Here is a 16,247-nt window from a genome sequence, read left to right as displayed (position 1 = left end):
GAGAGAGAGAGAGAGAGAAGGGGATAATAAGTTAGCTAGAGAGAAAGAGAGAGATGTCACTGTATAGACAGTGATATGGCCTCAGGTGACGTCACGAAATCACAAGACTGGGTGTCTCACATGTGTTAAGGTAATCAGGAATTACTCTCACAGATGTGAGAGAGAGAGAGAGAGAGAGAAGAGAGAGAGAGAGAGATAGAGAGAGAGAGAGAGAGAGAGAGAGCTAGATAAAGATGGGGAGAAAGAGAGAGAGCCAAACAAGACAGCTATGATAAAAAAGATGGAGAGCCAGAGAGAGAGAGAGAGATGAGAGAGAAGTAGAGAGAGAGAGAGAGAGAGAGAGAGATAAATAAGACAGCTAGAGAGAAGAGAGAGCTAAAGATGGGGAGAGAGAGAGAGCAAAAGACAGCTAGCTAAAGATGGATGATGGAGAGAGGAGAGAGAGAAGAGAGAGAGAGAACGAGAGCTGAGAGAGAGAGAGAGAGCGAGAGAGAGCACGAGATACACAACACAGTTAGAGAGAGAGAGAGAGAGAGAGAGAGAGAGAGAGAGAGATACATAAGACAGCTAGAGAGAGACCTTACCTTACCTTACCTTACAGACCTTACAGTTCGTTCGGGTTGCCCCAGGTCCCTCAGTGTGAGGCACCTCTAATGTCTACCAGAGAGTTGCTAGTACATCTTCCGGTATATTTTGCATCTTCCAATCTTGGATGGTCTGGGATGCAGTTTAGATATTTGTCGAGCTTATTCTTAAACACATCTACGCTCACTCCTGATATATTCCTCAGATGAGCTGGCAACGCATTGAATAGACGCTGCATTATCGATGCTGGTGGGTAGTGGATTAATGTCCTGTGTGCTTTCCTTATTTTTCCTGGTATTGTTTTGGGCACTATTAATCTACCTCTGCTTGCTGCTTTCTGATATTTTTAGTTCCATGATATTTTCTGTTATTCCTTCTATCTGTTTCCATGCCTGAATTATCATGTAGCGTTCTCTTCTCCTTTCTAGACTATATAATTTTCAATGAATTGTAGTCTTTCCCAGTAGTCAAGGTCCTTAACTTCTTCTATTCTAGCTGTAAAGGACCTTTGTACACTCTCTATTTGTGCAATATCCTTTTGATAGTGTGGGTACCATATCATATTGCAATATTCAAGTGGACTACAAACATATGTTTTATAAAGCATAATCAGGTGTTCATCTTTCTTGTTTGAAGTGCCGTAACAACATTCCCATTATTGCTTTACATTTTGCCAATAGAATTGCTATTTGATCATTGCATAACATGTTCCTATTCATCATCACACCAAGGTCTTTAACTGCTTCCTTATTTGTGATTGTCTCATTATTAGGTCCCCTATATGCATATAGCTTTCCTTCTCTGTCTCCATAATTTATTGATTCAAATTTATCAGAGTTAAATACCATCCTATTTTCCTCTGCCCAATCATATACTTTGTTAAGGTCTCTTTGTAGAGCGTTCCTATCTTCATCACAAGTAATTTCTCTACTTATTCTTGTGTCATCAGCGAAACTACTCACTACCGCGAAAAAACTACACTGAATCCTTAACATTACTGTCTATGTCTTCAATCATAATAACAAACAGTATTGCAGCTAACACCGTACCTTTGTGGCACACCGGATATTACCTTGGTTTCATCCGATTTCTCATCGTTTGCAATAACTATCTGTTTCATCCGATTTCTCATCGTTTGCAATAACTATCTGTTTTCTGTTGTGTAAAAATTCTTTTAACCATCTTCCTATTTTATCTACGATATTGTGTTTTTCTAATTTTCTTTGCTAATATATTATGGTCTACTTTGTCAAAAGCTTTTGCAAAGTCTAGATAAACCACATCTGTTTCATTTCCGCTTTTCATATTTTTGAATATGTTCTCACGGTGGACTAACAGTTGGGTTTGTGTACTTTTTCCGGTACGAAACCGTGTTGTCCCCTATATTAAACAAATTATTTTTTATTTAAACAATGTTTCATAATATTTTTCTTCATTACCCTTTCATACACTTTCATAATATGTGATGTTAGACTCACAGGCCTATAATTACTTGCCTCTAGTCTTGATCCACTTTTGAAAGTAGGGGTGATATATGCTAATTTGTGCTCATCATAAATCTTGCCTGTATCTACACTTTGTCTTAATAATATTGCAAGTGGCTTTGCGATAGAATGAACTACTTTCTTTAACAAAAATCGCAGGGATTCCATCCGGCCCTGCAGCAGCTCCATTTTTAATTTCATTCATTGCCTGCACAATATCAGCTTCATTAATTTCTATGTCTGCTAAATATTCACTATTTTCGTCCCTTACTTCTATATCATTATCTTCATTATCTATTCTAGGGGTGAATTCTCTCTTATATCGTTCTGCCAGTATGTTGCAAATTTCCTTTTTTTCATTCGTTAATCTCCCTTCAATTCTCAGAGGGCCTATTTCTATTCTTCTTTTATTTATCTTCTTGGCATATGAGTATAATAGTTTGGGGTTTTGCTTGATATTTAATAGGGTTTTTTCTTCCAATTCCCGTTTTTCATTTTCTTTTGATTGTATAATCTTTTTGTTCGCATTTTCTATCTTACTTTTTAGTTTCTATAACTTTCCATGCATTTTTTTTCTTTTGCAAGACCTTTTTTCCACTTTCTGATTTTCTGGAACAAGATCCTTCTGTCTCTTGGTATGCATGAATGATGTTTACTTTTCTTCTTCGGTATATATTTATCCACTATTTTCTCTAATATTTTATATAAATCCCCAGTATTTACCCCTTATGTCATCGCTTACGAAAATGTTATCCCAATCTTTGATTAATTCTTCATTTATTTCTGACCATTTTATATTTTTACTGTAGAAGTTGTATTTTCCATATCCTTCCCACTTTTTCATTTCTTGCTTATCTCTGTTTTCACTTGCTTTGGAATGAACTGTTAATTCTTGGACATTATGGTCTGAAATACTCGCATTATAAACTATTATTTCTTTAACATAATTCACCTCGTTCACAAATACTAGGTCTAAAGTATTTTCCTTTCTTGTTGGCAGGTGATTTATTTGTTGAATGTTGTATTCTAGTAGCATATCTAATAGCTTTTCGAATTGCCTCTTATCTTCTGCACTACTATTACTCTCTTTTTTATATGTATAAGTACATCCACAATCTCCTATTCGTTCTTTCCATTCTACGAAAGGAAAGTTGAGTCACCAGATAGGAGAATAGTCCAGTCCTTGTGATTTCTACATATATCATCCAATTTTTTTTCAATTATTAAGTCAAACTCTTTAGTATTAGGAGGTCTATATATTACTATGTTCATTAATTTTTCAGATTCAAATTCTAACCGCTATTAGTTCACATTCTGAGTTACTATATTTCTCATATATTTTTTTCCCTTGTTTTTTGTCTTTTCCCATATATTGCGGTTCCCCCTTGATTCCTATTTTTTCTATCTGATCTATAAGTTTGGAACCCTTTTATTTGATCATCATTCCAGTCTCTTGGGAATACCAGGTTTCACTTATATTCATTATATCTATTTTCTTTTCAATTTGGGGGTTAGTTCTTCTAAGTACTCTATTTTTCTTTTTGAGTTACTCGTAACTAAACCCTGCGCATTATCACTATGATGGTTTGCCTTGTGTTTTCTCCTTCATTTAATATTGGTAGTAATAAGGATTTCCCATGTCTCTTTCCTGTTCTGGTATGTTGTTCTTTTTTTCAGTTTCCAGAAATTCTGACATTAAAAAATCCAACTTTTCCATAATATTTGATCTACCTTCATCATAATTATTCATTTTGTGTCTGAATCTGCAATTTTCTCCGTTCTGCAATATCCTCTTGCATAATAAATAACAGTTATTATCCCTTGAGTAGAATTTTGGAGCTGATGCATTGAAATTTTTGCTGACATCTCTGCATATCTCATGTGTTTTGCTTTTTGCTCTTTTACCTGATATTCTGATTTCTCTCTTATTTGTTTCTTTTTGTTTTATTTTGATTTTATTACTTGGTTTGGTTATTTATTTGATTATGGATTCATGCTACAGGGTGCATATATTTGCATTTTTTGTCGAACTTACATCCTTTTCCTTCTTTTAGGTTTTTGCATATTTTTGGTATGCAGATCTCTGCAATCATCCCCATATCCATCTAGGTATGCACATTTACCATATATTTCATAGTTGTGACATACCTTAGGATGTTTGTAGGTAACATCTTTCTCCAATCTGCAATTCCTCTTTCAAAAGGTTGCAGATTTTGTCTTTCTTGTCTATTTTTCCTCTTTCCCGTCATTGTGTAGATCTGGGTAGAGCCTCTTCGGGATTTGCTTTTCTGTTGCCATATCGTAATTTATTCTTCGTAGTATGCTGCTTTATTGCCTCATATGTAGTATCAATGAGTATCTCTGCATCCATACTTTTATCTTGTTCTTTGTTTCCTTATTATGTCATTTCATTTTTGTTTACTTCTCTTCCGTTTTCCTCTTCTTCTTCTTCTTCTTCCTCTTCTTCTTCATCCTCAACTATTTGTACATCAATCTTGATTTAATAACATTGTCTATCATGATAGACATGTTGAACAAAAAATTTTGTATCTTTTCTCATATCTTGATTATTATCAGCACACTGTGGATGGGTCGGAATGTTGCATGCAGCACATTTTCTGATTAGGTTTTGTGGATTGACTATGCTATACCAAACCTTACACAGTTTGCATGCTTTTGGCATTCTTTTTCCTAATGCGTCAATTAGGATATTCACAAGATTCACCTTATTCATTTTCTTTGTCGGAATATGTTTGGTTTATGTATATTTTCTTTATGAGTCTCTTGACCACTTGGATTTTATTTGGAACTTCTTCAATTATTTTCAAGGTGTTTTCATTAGATTTGTTCCAGTTTGAAGGATTATATCCTTCTAATATATCTATGAATGCTTTTGTATCTTTTTGGTTAGGACTGTTGCTGATTTCATAGATGAGAAATGCCAGTTCCCTTCCTGCTACCTCATCGTATTGCGAATCTGCTAAACACGCTAAATTACGCCATCTCTTCCCGCAGTTGGAACTTACTGCCATCTTGTTCTGATTTACAGTATTAACTAACTTAGAAGACGCTTTATCCTACTATTTTCACACTAATCTTATCACCGATAGTTCACGAACACTTCTAGATATTGTACTCAAATTCTAGTCGTATGTTAAACTTGTGATATCGTTGATTAATCTGATTTCACGCGGGAACGTCTCACCAAGCAAGATGGCTACTACGAGAGAGAGAGAGAGAGAGAGAGAGAGAGAGAGAGAGAGAGAGAGAGAGAGAGAGAGAGATACAAAAGAAAGCTAGAGAGAGAGAGCTAGATAAAGATGGGGAGAGAGAGAGCCAAAAGACAGCTAGATAAAGAAAGAGAGAGAGAGAGAGAGAGAGAGAGAGAGCCATAAGACAGCTAGATAAAGATGGAGAGCTAGATAAACTTGGGGGGAGGGAGGGAGAGAGAGAGAGAGCTGGATAAAGTTTTAGAGAGAGAGAGAGAGAGAGAGAGAGAGAGAGAGAGAGAGAGAGAGCTGGATAAAGTTTTAGAGAGAGAGAGAGAGAGAGCCATAAGACAGCTAGATAAAGTTAGAGAGAGAGAGAGAGAGAGCTAGATAAAGATGGAGAGAGAGAGAGAGAGAGAGAGAGATAAGACAGCTAGATAAAGATGGGGAGAGAGAGAGAGCTAGATAAAATTAGAGAGAGAGAGAGAGACCTTACACACCTTACCTTACAGACCTTACAGTTCGTTCGGGTTGCCCCAGGTCCCTCAGTGTGAGGCGCCTCTAATGTCTACCAGAGAGTTGCTAGTACATCTTCCGGTATATTTTGCATCTTCCAATCTTGGATGGTCTGGGATGCAGTTTAGATATTTGTCGAGCTTATTCTTAAACACATCTACGCTCACTCCTGATATATTCCTCAGATGAGCTGGCAACGCATTGAATAGACGATGCATTATCGATGCTGGTGCGTAGTGGATTAATGTTCTGTGTGCTTTCCTTATTTTTCCTGGTATAGTTTTGGGCACTATTAATCTACCTCTGCTTGCTCTTTCTGATATTTTTAGTTCCATGATATTTTCTGTTTTATTCTTCTATCTGTTTCCATTGCCTGAATTATCATGTAGCGTTCTCTTCTCCTTTCTAGACTATATAATTTTAAGGATTGTAGTCTTTCCCAGTAGTCTAGGTCCTTAACTTCTTCTATTCTAGCTGTAAAGGACCTTTGTATACTCTATTTGTGCAATATCCTTTTGATAGTGTGGGTACCATATCATATTGCAATATTCAAGTGGGCTACGAACATATGTTTTATAAAGCATAATCATGTGTTCAGCTTTTCTTGGTTTTGAAGTGCCGTAACAACATTCCCATTTTTGCTTTACATTTTGCCAACAGAATGGCTATTTGATCATTGCATAACATGTTCCTATTCATCATACACCAAGGTCTTTAACTGCTTCCTTATTTGTGATTGTCTCATTATAGGTCCCCTATATGCATATAGCTTTCCTTCTCTGTCTCCATAATTTATTGATTCAAATTTATCAGAGTTAAATACCATCCTATTTACCTCTGCCCAATCATATACTTTGTTAAGGTCTCTTTGTAGAGCGTTCCTATCTTCATCACAAGTAATTTCTCTACTTATTCTTGTGTCATCAGCGAAACTACTCACTACCGAATCCTTAACATTACTGTCTATGTCTTCAATCATAATAACAAACAATATTGCAGCTAGCACCGTACCTTGTGGACACACCGGATATTACCTTGGTTTCATCCGATTTCTCATCGTTTTCAATAACTATCTGTTTTCTGTTGTGTAAAAATTCTTTTAACCATCTTCCTACTTTATCTACGATATTGTGTTTTTCTAATTTTCTTTGCTAATATATGGATCGGTCTACTTTGGTCAAAAGCTTTTTGCAAAGTCTAGATAAACCACATCTGTTTCATTTCTGCTTTTCATATTTTTGAATATGTTCTCACGGTGGACTAACAGTTGGGTTTGTGTACTTTTCCGGGTACGAAACCGTGTGTCCTATATTAAACAAATTATTTTTTATTAAATGTTTCATAATATTTTTCTTCATTACCCTTTCATACACTTTCATAATAATATGTGATGTTAGACTCACAGGCCTATAATTACTTGCCTCTAGTCTTGATCCACTTTTGAAAGTAGGGGTGATATATGCTAATTTGTGCTCATCATAAATCTTGCCTGTATCTACACTTTGTCTTAATAATATTGCAAGTGGCTTTGCGATAGAATGAACTACTTTCTTTAACAAAATAGCAGGGACTCCATCCGGCCCTGCAGCAGCTCCATTTTTAATTTCATTAATTGCCTGCACAATATCAGCTTCATTAATTTCTATGTCAGCTAAATATTCACTATTTTCGTCCCTTACTTCTATATCATTATCTTCATCTTATTCTAGGGGGTGAATTCTCTCTTATATCGTTCTGCCCGTATGTTGCAAATTTCCTTTTTTTCATTCGTTAATCTCCCTTCAATTCTCAGAGGGCCTATTTCTATTCTTCTTTTATTCATCTTCTTCGCATATGAGTATAATAGTTTGGGGTTTTGCTTGATATTTAATAGGGTTTTTTCTTCCAAGTCCCGTTTTTCATTTTCTTTGATTGTATAATCTTTTGTTCTGCATTTTCTATCTTACTTTTTAGTTCTATAACTTTCCATGCATTTTTTTTCTTTTGCAAGACCTTTTTTCCACTTTCTGATTTTCTGGAACAAGATCCTTCTGTCTCTTGGTATGCATGAATGATGTTTACTTTTCTTCTTTAGTATATATTTATCCACTATTTTCTCCAATATTTTATATAATATCTCCGTATTTACCCTTATGTCATCACTTACGAAAATGTTATCCCAATCTTTGTTTAATTCTTCATTAATTTCCTGACCATTTTATAATTTTTACTGTAGAACGTTGTATTTTTCCATCCATGTCCTTCCCACTTTTTCTTCATTTCTTGCTTATCTCTATTTTCACTTGCTTTGGAATGAACTGTTAATTCTATGACATTATGATCTGAAATACTCGCATTATAAACTATTATTTCTTTAACATAATTCATCTCGTTCACAAATACTAAGGTTCTAAGTATTTTCCTTTCTTGTTTGGGCAGGTGATTTATTTGTTGAATGTTGTATTTAGTAGCATATCTAATAGCTTTCAAATTGCCTCTTATCTTCTGCACTACTATTACTCTCTTTTTTATATGTATAAGTACAACCACAGTCTCTTATTCGTTCTTTCATTCTACGAAAGGAAAGTTGAAGTCACAGATAGGAGAATAGTCCAGTCCTTGTGATTTCTACATATATCATCCAATTTTTCAATTATTAAGTCAAACTCTTTAGTATTAGGAGGTCTATATATTACTATGTTCATCAATTTTTCAGATTCAAATTCTACCGCTATTAGTTCACATTCTGAGTTACTATATTTCTCATATATTTTTCCTTGTTTTTTGTCTTTCCCATATATTGCGGTTCCCCCTTGATTCTATATTTTCTATCTGATCTCATAAACGTTTGGAAAACCCCTTTTATTTGATCATCATTCCCAGTCTGTTGGGAACTTACCAGGTTTTCTTCACTTATATTCATTATATCGTATTTTCTTTTCATTTTGGGTTAGTTCTTCTAAGTACTCTATTTTTCTTTTTGAGTTACTCGTAACTAAACCCTGCGCATTCATCACTATGATGGTTTGCGTGTTTTCTCCTTCATTTAATATTGGTAGTAATAAGGATTTTCCCATGTCTCTTTCCTGTTTCTGGTATGTTGTCTTTTTTCATTTCCAGAAAATTCTGACATTAAAAAAATCCAACTTTTCCATAATATTTGATCTTCCTTCATTCATAATTATTCATTTTGTGTCTGAATCTGCAATTTTCTCCGTTTCTGCAATATCCTCTTGCATAATAAATACAGTTATTATCTCTTGAGTAGAATTTCGGAGCTGATGCATTGAAATTTTTTGCTGACACATCTGCATATCTCATTGGTGGTTTGCTTTTCTCTTTTACCTGATATTCTTGATTTCTCTCTTTATTTTGTTTCTTTCTTATTTGGATTTTATTACTTGGTTGGTTATTTATTTGATTATGATTCATGGCTACAGGGTGCATATATTTGCATTTTTTGTCGAACTACATCCTTTTCCTTCTTTTAGGTTTTTACATATTTTTGGATGCAGATCTCTGCAATCATCCCATAGCCATCTAAGTATGCACATTTACCATATATTTCATAGTTTTGACATACCTTAGGATGTTTGTAGTAACATCTTTCTCCAAATCTGCAATTCCCTCTTTTCAAAAGGTTGCAGATTTTGTCTTTTCTTGTCTATTTTTTCCTCTTTCCCGTCATTGTGTAGATCTGGGTAGAGCCTCTTCGGGATTTGCTTTTCTGTTGTCATATCGTAATTTATTTTCTTCGTAGGTAAGCTGCTTTATTGCCTCATATTGTAGTATCAATGAGTATCTCTGCATCCATACTTTTATCTTGTTTCTTTGGTTTTCCTATTTTTTTCCTGTCATTTCATTTTTGTTTACTTCTCTTCCGTTTTCCTCTTCTTCTTTTTCTTCTTCTTCTTCCTCTTCTCTTCATCCTCAACTATTTGTACATTCAATCTTGATTTAATAACATTGTCTATCCATGATAGACATGTTGAACAAAAAATTCTTGTATCTTTCTCAAATCTTGCATTACCTCAGCACACTGTGGATGGATCGGAATGTTGCATGCAGCACATTTTCTGATTAGGTTTTGTGGATTGACTATGCTATACCAAACCTTACACAGTTTGCATGCTTTTGGCATTCTTTTCCTAATGCATCAATTGGGATATTCACAAGATTCACCTTATTCATTTTCTTTGTCGGAATATGTTGGTTTATGTATATTTTCTTTATGAGTCTCTTGACCACTTGGATTTTATTTGGAATTTCTTCAATTATTTTCAAGATGTTTTCATTAGATTTGTTCCAGTTTGATGGATTATATCCTTCTAATATATCTATGAATGCTTTTGTATCTTTTTGGTTAGGACTGTTGCTGATTTCATAGATGAGAAATGCCAGTTCCCTTCCTGCTACCTCATCGTATTGCGAATCCGCCAAGCAAGCTAAATTACGCCACCTCTTCCCGCAGTTGGAACTTACTGCCATCTTGTTCTTGATTTCAGTATTACACTTGTTAAACTAACTTAGAAGACGCTTTATCCTACTATTTTCACACTAATCTTATCACCGATAGTTCACGAACACTTCTAGATATTTCTCAAATTCTAGTCGTATGTTAAACTTGTGATATCTGTTGATTAATCTGACTTCACGCGGGTACGTCTCACCAAGCAAGATGGCTACTACGAGAGAGAGAGAGAGAGAGAGAGAGAGAGAGAGAGAGAGAGAGAGAAGAGAAGCTAGACTAAAGATAAAGGATGAGAGAGAGAGCTAGATAAAGAATGGAAGAGAGAAGAGCAGTAAAGGTAAATAAAATTAGAGAGAAAGATAAGACAGCTTGATAAAGTTAAATAAAGTTAGAGAGAGAGAGAGAGAGAGAGAGAGAGAGAGAGAGAGAGAGAGAGAGAGAGACATAAGACAGTTAGATAACGTTAAATAAAATGAGAGAGAGAGAGAGAGAGAGAGAGAGAGAGAGGAGAGAGAGAGAGAGAGATAAGACATCTTGATAAAGTTAAATAAAGTTAGAGAGAGAGAGAGAGAGATACATAAGACAGAGCTAGATAAAGATGGGGAGAGGGAGAGAGGGAGGGTACACAGCACAGTTAGATAAAGTTAGGGAGGAGAGAGAGAGAGAGAGATGCAAAACTCCTTACATAAACACACACTCTCCCGGCACCCCCCCTTCCTCCCCTGGGGAGGGAGGGGAGCCCCCCCCCACCCTCTGTTCGGTTCCCACGCCCAAATGATAAGGACAAAAGATATTGTTATACGAAAGAATCCACAAGGAAAATTTGACCAGAGACAAAGAGATAAAATATTCTAAAAAAAATAATTCCCATTATTTCAATGGAATTCGGGTTATTTTTTCAATACGTTCTACGGGGTTAGTTCTCGCTTGGGAATTTAAGCGGGGCTGGGGTTGGGGGGTTGGAATTGTCACTAAGAATTTGGGTAAGATTCCTATTAGGAACTGGGGGAATTCCTACTATGAATTTGTTGGGAGATTATTCTCATTAAGAATTCGGGTAGATTCCTACTAGGAACTGGGATAATTCTTACTAGGAATGGGAAGAATTCCTACTACGAACTGGGAGAATTCTGACTAGGAATTTGGGGAATATTATTCTCATTAAGAATTTGGGTAGATTTCTACTAGGAATGAAAAGAATTCCTACCAGGAATGAAAAGAATTCCTACTAGGAATTGGGAGAATTCCTTCAAAATTTGAGAGAATTCCTACTAGGAATGGGAAAAATCCTACAAGTAATAGGGAGAATTTTTCTATACAGAATTTAGAAGAAATTCCAACAAGGAATTTGGAAACATTCTCACATGAAATTTGGACAAAATTCCCAAAGTGGTTGTCTAAAATCCCTACTAGGAATTGGGCAAAATTCCCACATGTTACTGGCCCAATTTCCACATGGAATTGGCTAAAATTCCCACCAAAAATTGGTCTAAATTCCCATAAGGAATTAGCAAATTCCTGCATCACTCTTCGAGGAATTTCCTATGGAATTTCTGGCTCTGAACCACAACGATCAACTAACCATCAGGTACACATTAACGCAACAACAAGACTTAACCAAACGCACCTTAAACTTAACCTTGCATCAAAATGACTAGAGACCGTAATCAATCCCACGGGGAGAACACTTAAGCGACGTCCATTAATGTCGTTACCTTGAAAACGGTTTGGCTTAGATTGATTAAACCTAGACAAACATACGATTCAAATTGCCCGTGTCGACAGGTGTTGCGGAGGTCATTATCGAGGGTATTTTTGGAAGCGGGTCGTGTCTCTGCCAATTATAGCAGCCCTCGATTAGGTGTCGATATAGTCCCCGAAGTAGATCTAACGAAAGAAGCTCTGAACTTTCCTTAGCTTGTCGGTTGATAAAGGTCCCAAAGTAGGAAATTAAATTTTTTTAAATTTTGGAGGGTATTCAGAGTAAGGAGGTCAAAGTTAAGTCACAAACTTAGTCATCATCTGATTGGGGGTCACTAGATGAGAAATTTTTTCAATTTTAGAGGCTGTTTTAAAGTACAAATTCAAAATTAAGGTCACAAATTGGCTGGGGTCACTAGCAGAGTCTTGGCATCTTAGTCTTGATGACAGTTGTAGGTCGCTTGATGACAGATGGCCCAAACTCATGACGGGACTGGAGCCAAAAATGTTTATGGTGGCTATGGTAATTGGGAAGTCAGCCTCCAACAGCACCTGGTAATAGTGGCACGGATTCAGATCTTCGCGAGGACCTTTCTTCCCGCATAACTCGCATTCCATGTACGTGACTCGATCACCATTGCAATACGATTATAATATCATACATAAATCATTAAGCAGCCTATCTGTTACATTACGTAGGCAAGAGCCATTTTTGTCACCTTAGAATACGTCGTGTTGTTTGTTATTCAATGCAAGGCGACATTTGCATCGCAGCCGACATAATGCACCGTCTTCATCTCATTTCTGCGGCGTCAGAGGATTCATAATGTGATACCGTATTCTGTCGCATGAGACGACATTTGTGTGTGTTGCTAACTGCAGCGAAATGCGTACGGCTTATATTCTATTTTCTATGGAGTATTTCTTGTCCTCCAAATTCAATTGGTAGTATTTACTATCCTTAAATTCTACTTGTAGTATACCTCACCCTCCAAATCCTATAGGGAATATTTCTCTCCCTCAAAATTCTACAGTTTTTCTTGCCTTCAAAAATAAAGATGAAAACTGTACTTAGAAAGCTTTGGCATATAGTAATATGTTCACTTAAAAAAACATTATGGTATCGTAAAGCAACTAAAAAAGCTTTGCAGTATACAATGATCATTCTAAAAGCTTTGTGGTACTAAAAAAATTACTTGAAAAGCTTTGCAGCATAAAAAGGTACCTGCAAGGTCAGGTTAGGCTACACAGCGCAAGATTATGATTAACACCACCTCTAGAGTTAGGTTAGGCTAGAGAGTACAGTTAACGCCGCCCCTAGGGCTAGTTAGGTTAGAGAGTACGATAAACCCCTCTCTAGGGTTAGGTTAGGCTATGGAGTGCGAAGATAGAATGATAGATACTGGGGTCAATTTATTACGACAGGCAGAAAACTCGACTGAAATTGACCCGCGGCTAAAAATTACAGACGTCAAAAAGATCTCCACGACCAGATCGATTTTGCCCTGAGGAACGTCGCTTATATGCTAGCCTACAGCCCCTAAGGAACACTGCCTAGATGCAAGCGTACTGCCCCTAAGGAAGGCTGTCTTGACTGTAGCCTATGTCATCCTAAGGAACGACCCCCAAAGAGCCGCAGCCACCCTAAGGAACATCGACCTAACATGCCTGTGGCACCCAAATGTGTCTGGCCAAGGAACACCTCCTGAACAAGCTGATGTCATCCCAAGGAAGGCTACACGGTATCACCCTAAATGCTTTTCTAACAAGCGTAACCTATATCACCCCCAAGTCATTCTATGGAATGCCACCTTTACAAAGCTTAAGTCACCCTATGGAACACTGCCTTTACAAGACTACATCACCCCAAATGCTGCCTATATCACCCTAAGGAACACCTCATTAACAAGCCTATATCATCCTATGGAACTCCTAGGAACGCTGCATATACAAGCCTAGTCTATATCACCCTCAGTAACACCTTAACAAGCCTATATCATCCTATGGAACACCAAGAACTACATCTTTAACAACCCTAGCCTATATCACACTAAGGAACGCATCTTTAACGAGCCTATGTCACCTGCCACCTCAAGGAATGCTAAGGAACACTGGTTATACCAGCCTAGCCTATATCACCCTAAGGAACTGTAAGGAATGCTACCTTTACAATGCTAGCCTACACCAACCTAAGGAACGCTGCCTTAAGCCTAGCCTATACCATCCTAAGGAACGCAACCTTTACAACCTATATCAAGTCAACCTTGGTCACAAAAGGAACACCAAGTGACACTGGATCAATACCCACTGTCACAGGATTATGGGGGCAACTAGGTGAGGGCAAGATGCCCTAAGTAAGGGTATGTTAAGGGCATTAAGACAAATGGAGCATTGTAGCCATACCTTTAGGACGAGAGTTGGAGGTTATATCTTGACCCCTAGAGGGCAAACTGGGTACTATTTTATCAATGCCCAAGTATTGGAAATAAGGGATATATAATATTGATGCAACATAGCCAGACATACAAAAGGACCTCATAATAGGTACTACCTAATTCTCCTAATAGGTAATGCATATAAAGTGTCCGTAATAATGCCTAAAAAATGTACCTAAAAATGGACAACAAAATTTTGCTAACAATGCCCCAAAAAATGGCCTCATTTTAAAAGAGACAATGCCCTAATTTTAAAAGAGACAATGCCCTTATTATAAAAGAGACAATGCCCCCAATAAATGCCCTTATTTCAAAAGAGATAATGCACCAAAAATGCCCTTATTTTAAAAGAGACAATGCCCTCACTTCAAAGGAGACAATGCCCACCCAAAAACCCTTTTTTTGAAAGGGCCAATGCCCCAAAAAATGCCCTGATTCTAAAAGAGACAATAGCCCAAAATTACCCTTATACTAAGAGACAATGCCCTCAAAGATACCCTTACCTACTTTAAAAGAGACAATGCCCCCAAATAAATACCCTTATTTTAGGACACAATGCCCCAAAAATGCCCTTACTTTAAGAGACAATGCCCCAAAAATACCCTTATTCTAAAAGAGAAAGCTCGACTAATGGCTCCCAGGACAAGGATGGTGGTGGCTCTTAGTGTGGCTCCATTCCCACGTACCTAGGGGAGGAGGGAGGGGGCTTGAGTGTGTAGTGGGCAACATAGACGTGGGAGGGGGGAGGAAGGGAGGTGGGCGCAAACCCCACCCAACATACCCTCACACACACACACACACGTCCCAGAGAACAAGAGGACCTTGTATCCAGCCTTTAAAAAAAAAAAGTAAACAGGAAATGAGCGGATATATATGTGGGGGCAGATGCCCCCATAGGGGGATTAGATGGCCATGCATGCCACGATGGATGCCCATAAATATCCCCCCTTAAAAACGCCCCCCCACCCACACAAATACGCGAATCTAGACGGGCCCTGGGCCCCTCCTAAACCAGATGACAATACCAGACGTGTCAAGACGATCGTAGACCGCCCATTCAAATACCCAACCCACAGCCACGTAGGCGCCCCGAAACGCTGCCCAGACGCCCACAAAATGCCCTCTGATGATCGCTGAATGCCCCACGAACCTTTATTTCGACTCACCTGGTACAACAGAGGAGCCAAGAAGGAATAAGAGGCCGGGGGGAACTGGATCGAGTGTTTAGCCATGGCACGGAGAGAGAGAGGGCACAGGTCATCTGTCACTCAACGCTGGGTAAACACTGAACGCATCGCTGCCCAGTGTCGTCTGCTAGGTTGAGAGGGGGAGACTAGAGATCGTCATCGTGGGGGATTGTGGGAGCGGAGGGAGAGTCTCTGTAAGCGGCGCTCCTCTTGTTCCGTCGACTTTTTAAATTTATTTTTTCTCAGTTTTCTTTGTTTTTCGTGTTGTATTATTGCGATTTTGCTTTATAAATCATGTAAATATGTTATTTATTACATATAAACTTTTATATGTATTAAGAATAAAGGCTAAATGGTCTTAAAACCGAGATAAATCGTATTGGATGGCGGCTGGATGGCGGAAGACGTCAATACAAAACGGCTTTCGTTTTCGTTGACTTTTTCATCTCTTTCGTTTGTTTCTGCTTTACTTAGACGTTGTTTCTTGTATAAATAGTTTTTAAACATTACTCTACCATACATGAGTATGTATATTTATTAGAAATAACGTCTAAATGGTCATAAAAAAAGAGGTATGCCTAGCTGGATGGAAGAAGAAGTCGGTACAGACAACCATCCTTCGTTGACTTTTTTCGATGTTTTTGTTTGTCTCTGTCGAGGTTTCTTCGTTATTTTTGCTA

General features: G+C 37.4%; 1 protein-coding gene across 1 annotated transcript in view; it reads right to left on the bottom strand.

Annotated features, from left to right (window-relative positions):
* The window catches only part of LOC135204771 (inositol-trisphosphate 3-kinase homolog), a 41,018-nt gene extending 25,326 nt beyond the window's left edge, over positions 1 to 15,692 (bottom strand). Inside the window, exon 1 of the mRNA XM_064234940.1 lies at positions 15,547 to 15,692. Within this exon, the coding sequence (XP_064091010.1) occupies positions 15,547 to 15,612 (66 nt within the window). The 5' untranslated portion in view covers positions 15,613 to 15,692. The remainder of the gene's footprint in view (positions 1 to 15,546) is intronic.
* Between the last annotated feature and the right edge of the window lie 555 nt (positions 15,693 to 16,247).

The sequence above is a fragment of the Macrobrachium nipponense genome, chromosome 47, assembly GCF_015104395.2.
Source record: "Macrobrachium nipponense isolate FS-2020 chromosome 47, ASM1510439v2, whole genome shotgun sequence".
Classification (NCBI taxonomy): domain Eukaryota; kingdom Metazoa; phylum Arthropoda; class Malacostraca; order Decapoda; family Palaemonidae; genus Macrobrachium; species Macrobrachium nipponense.
This window is presented reverse-complemented; position numbering and strand designations above follow the sequence as displayed.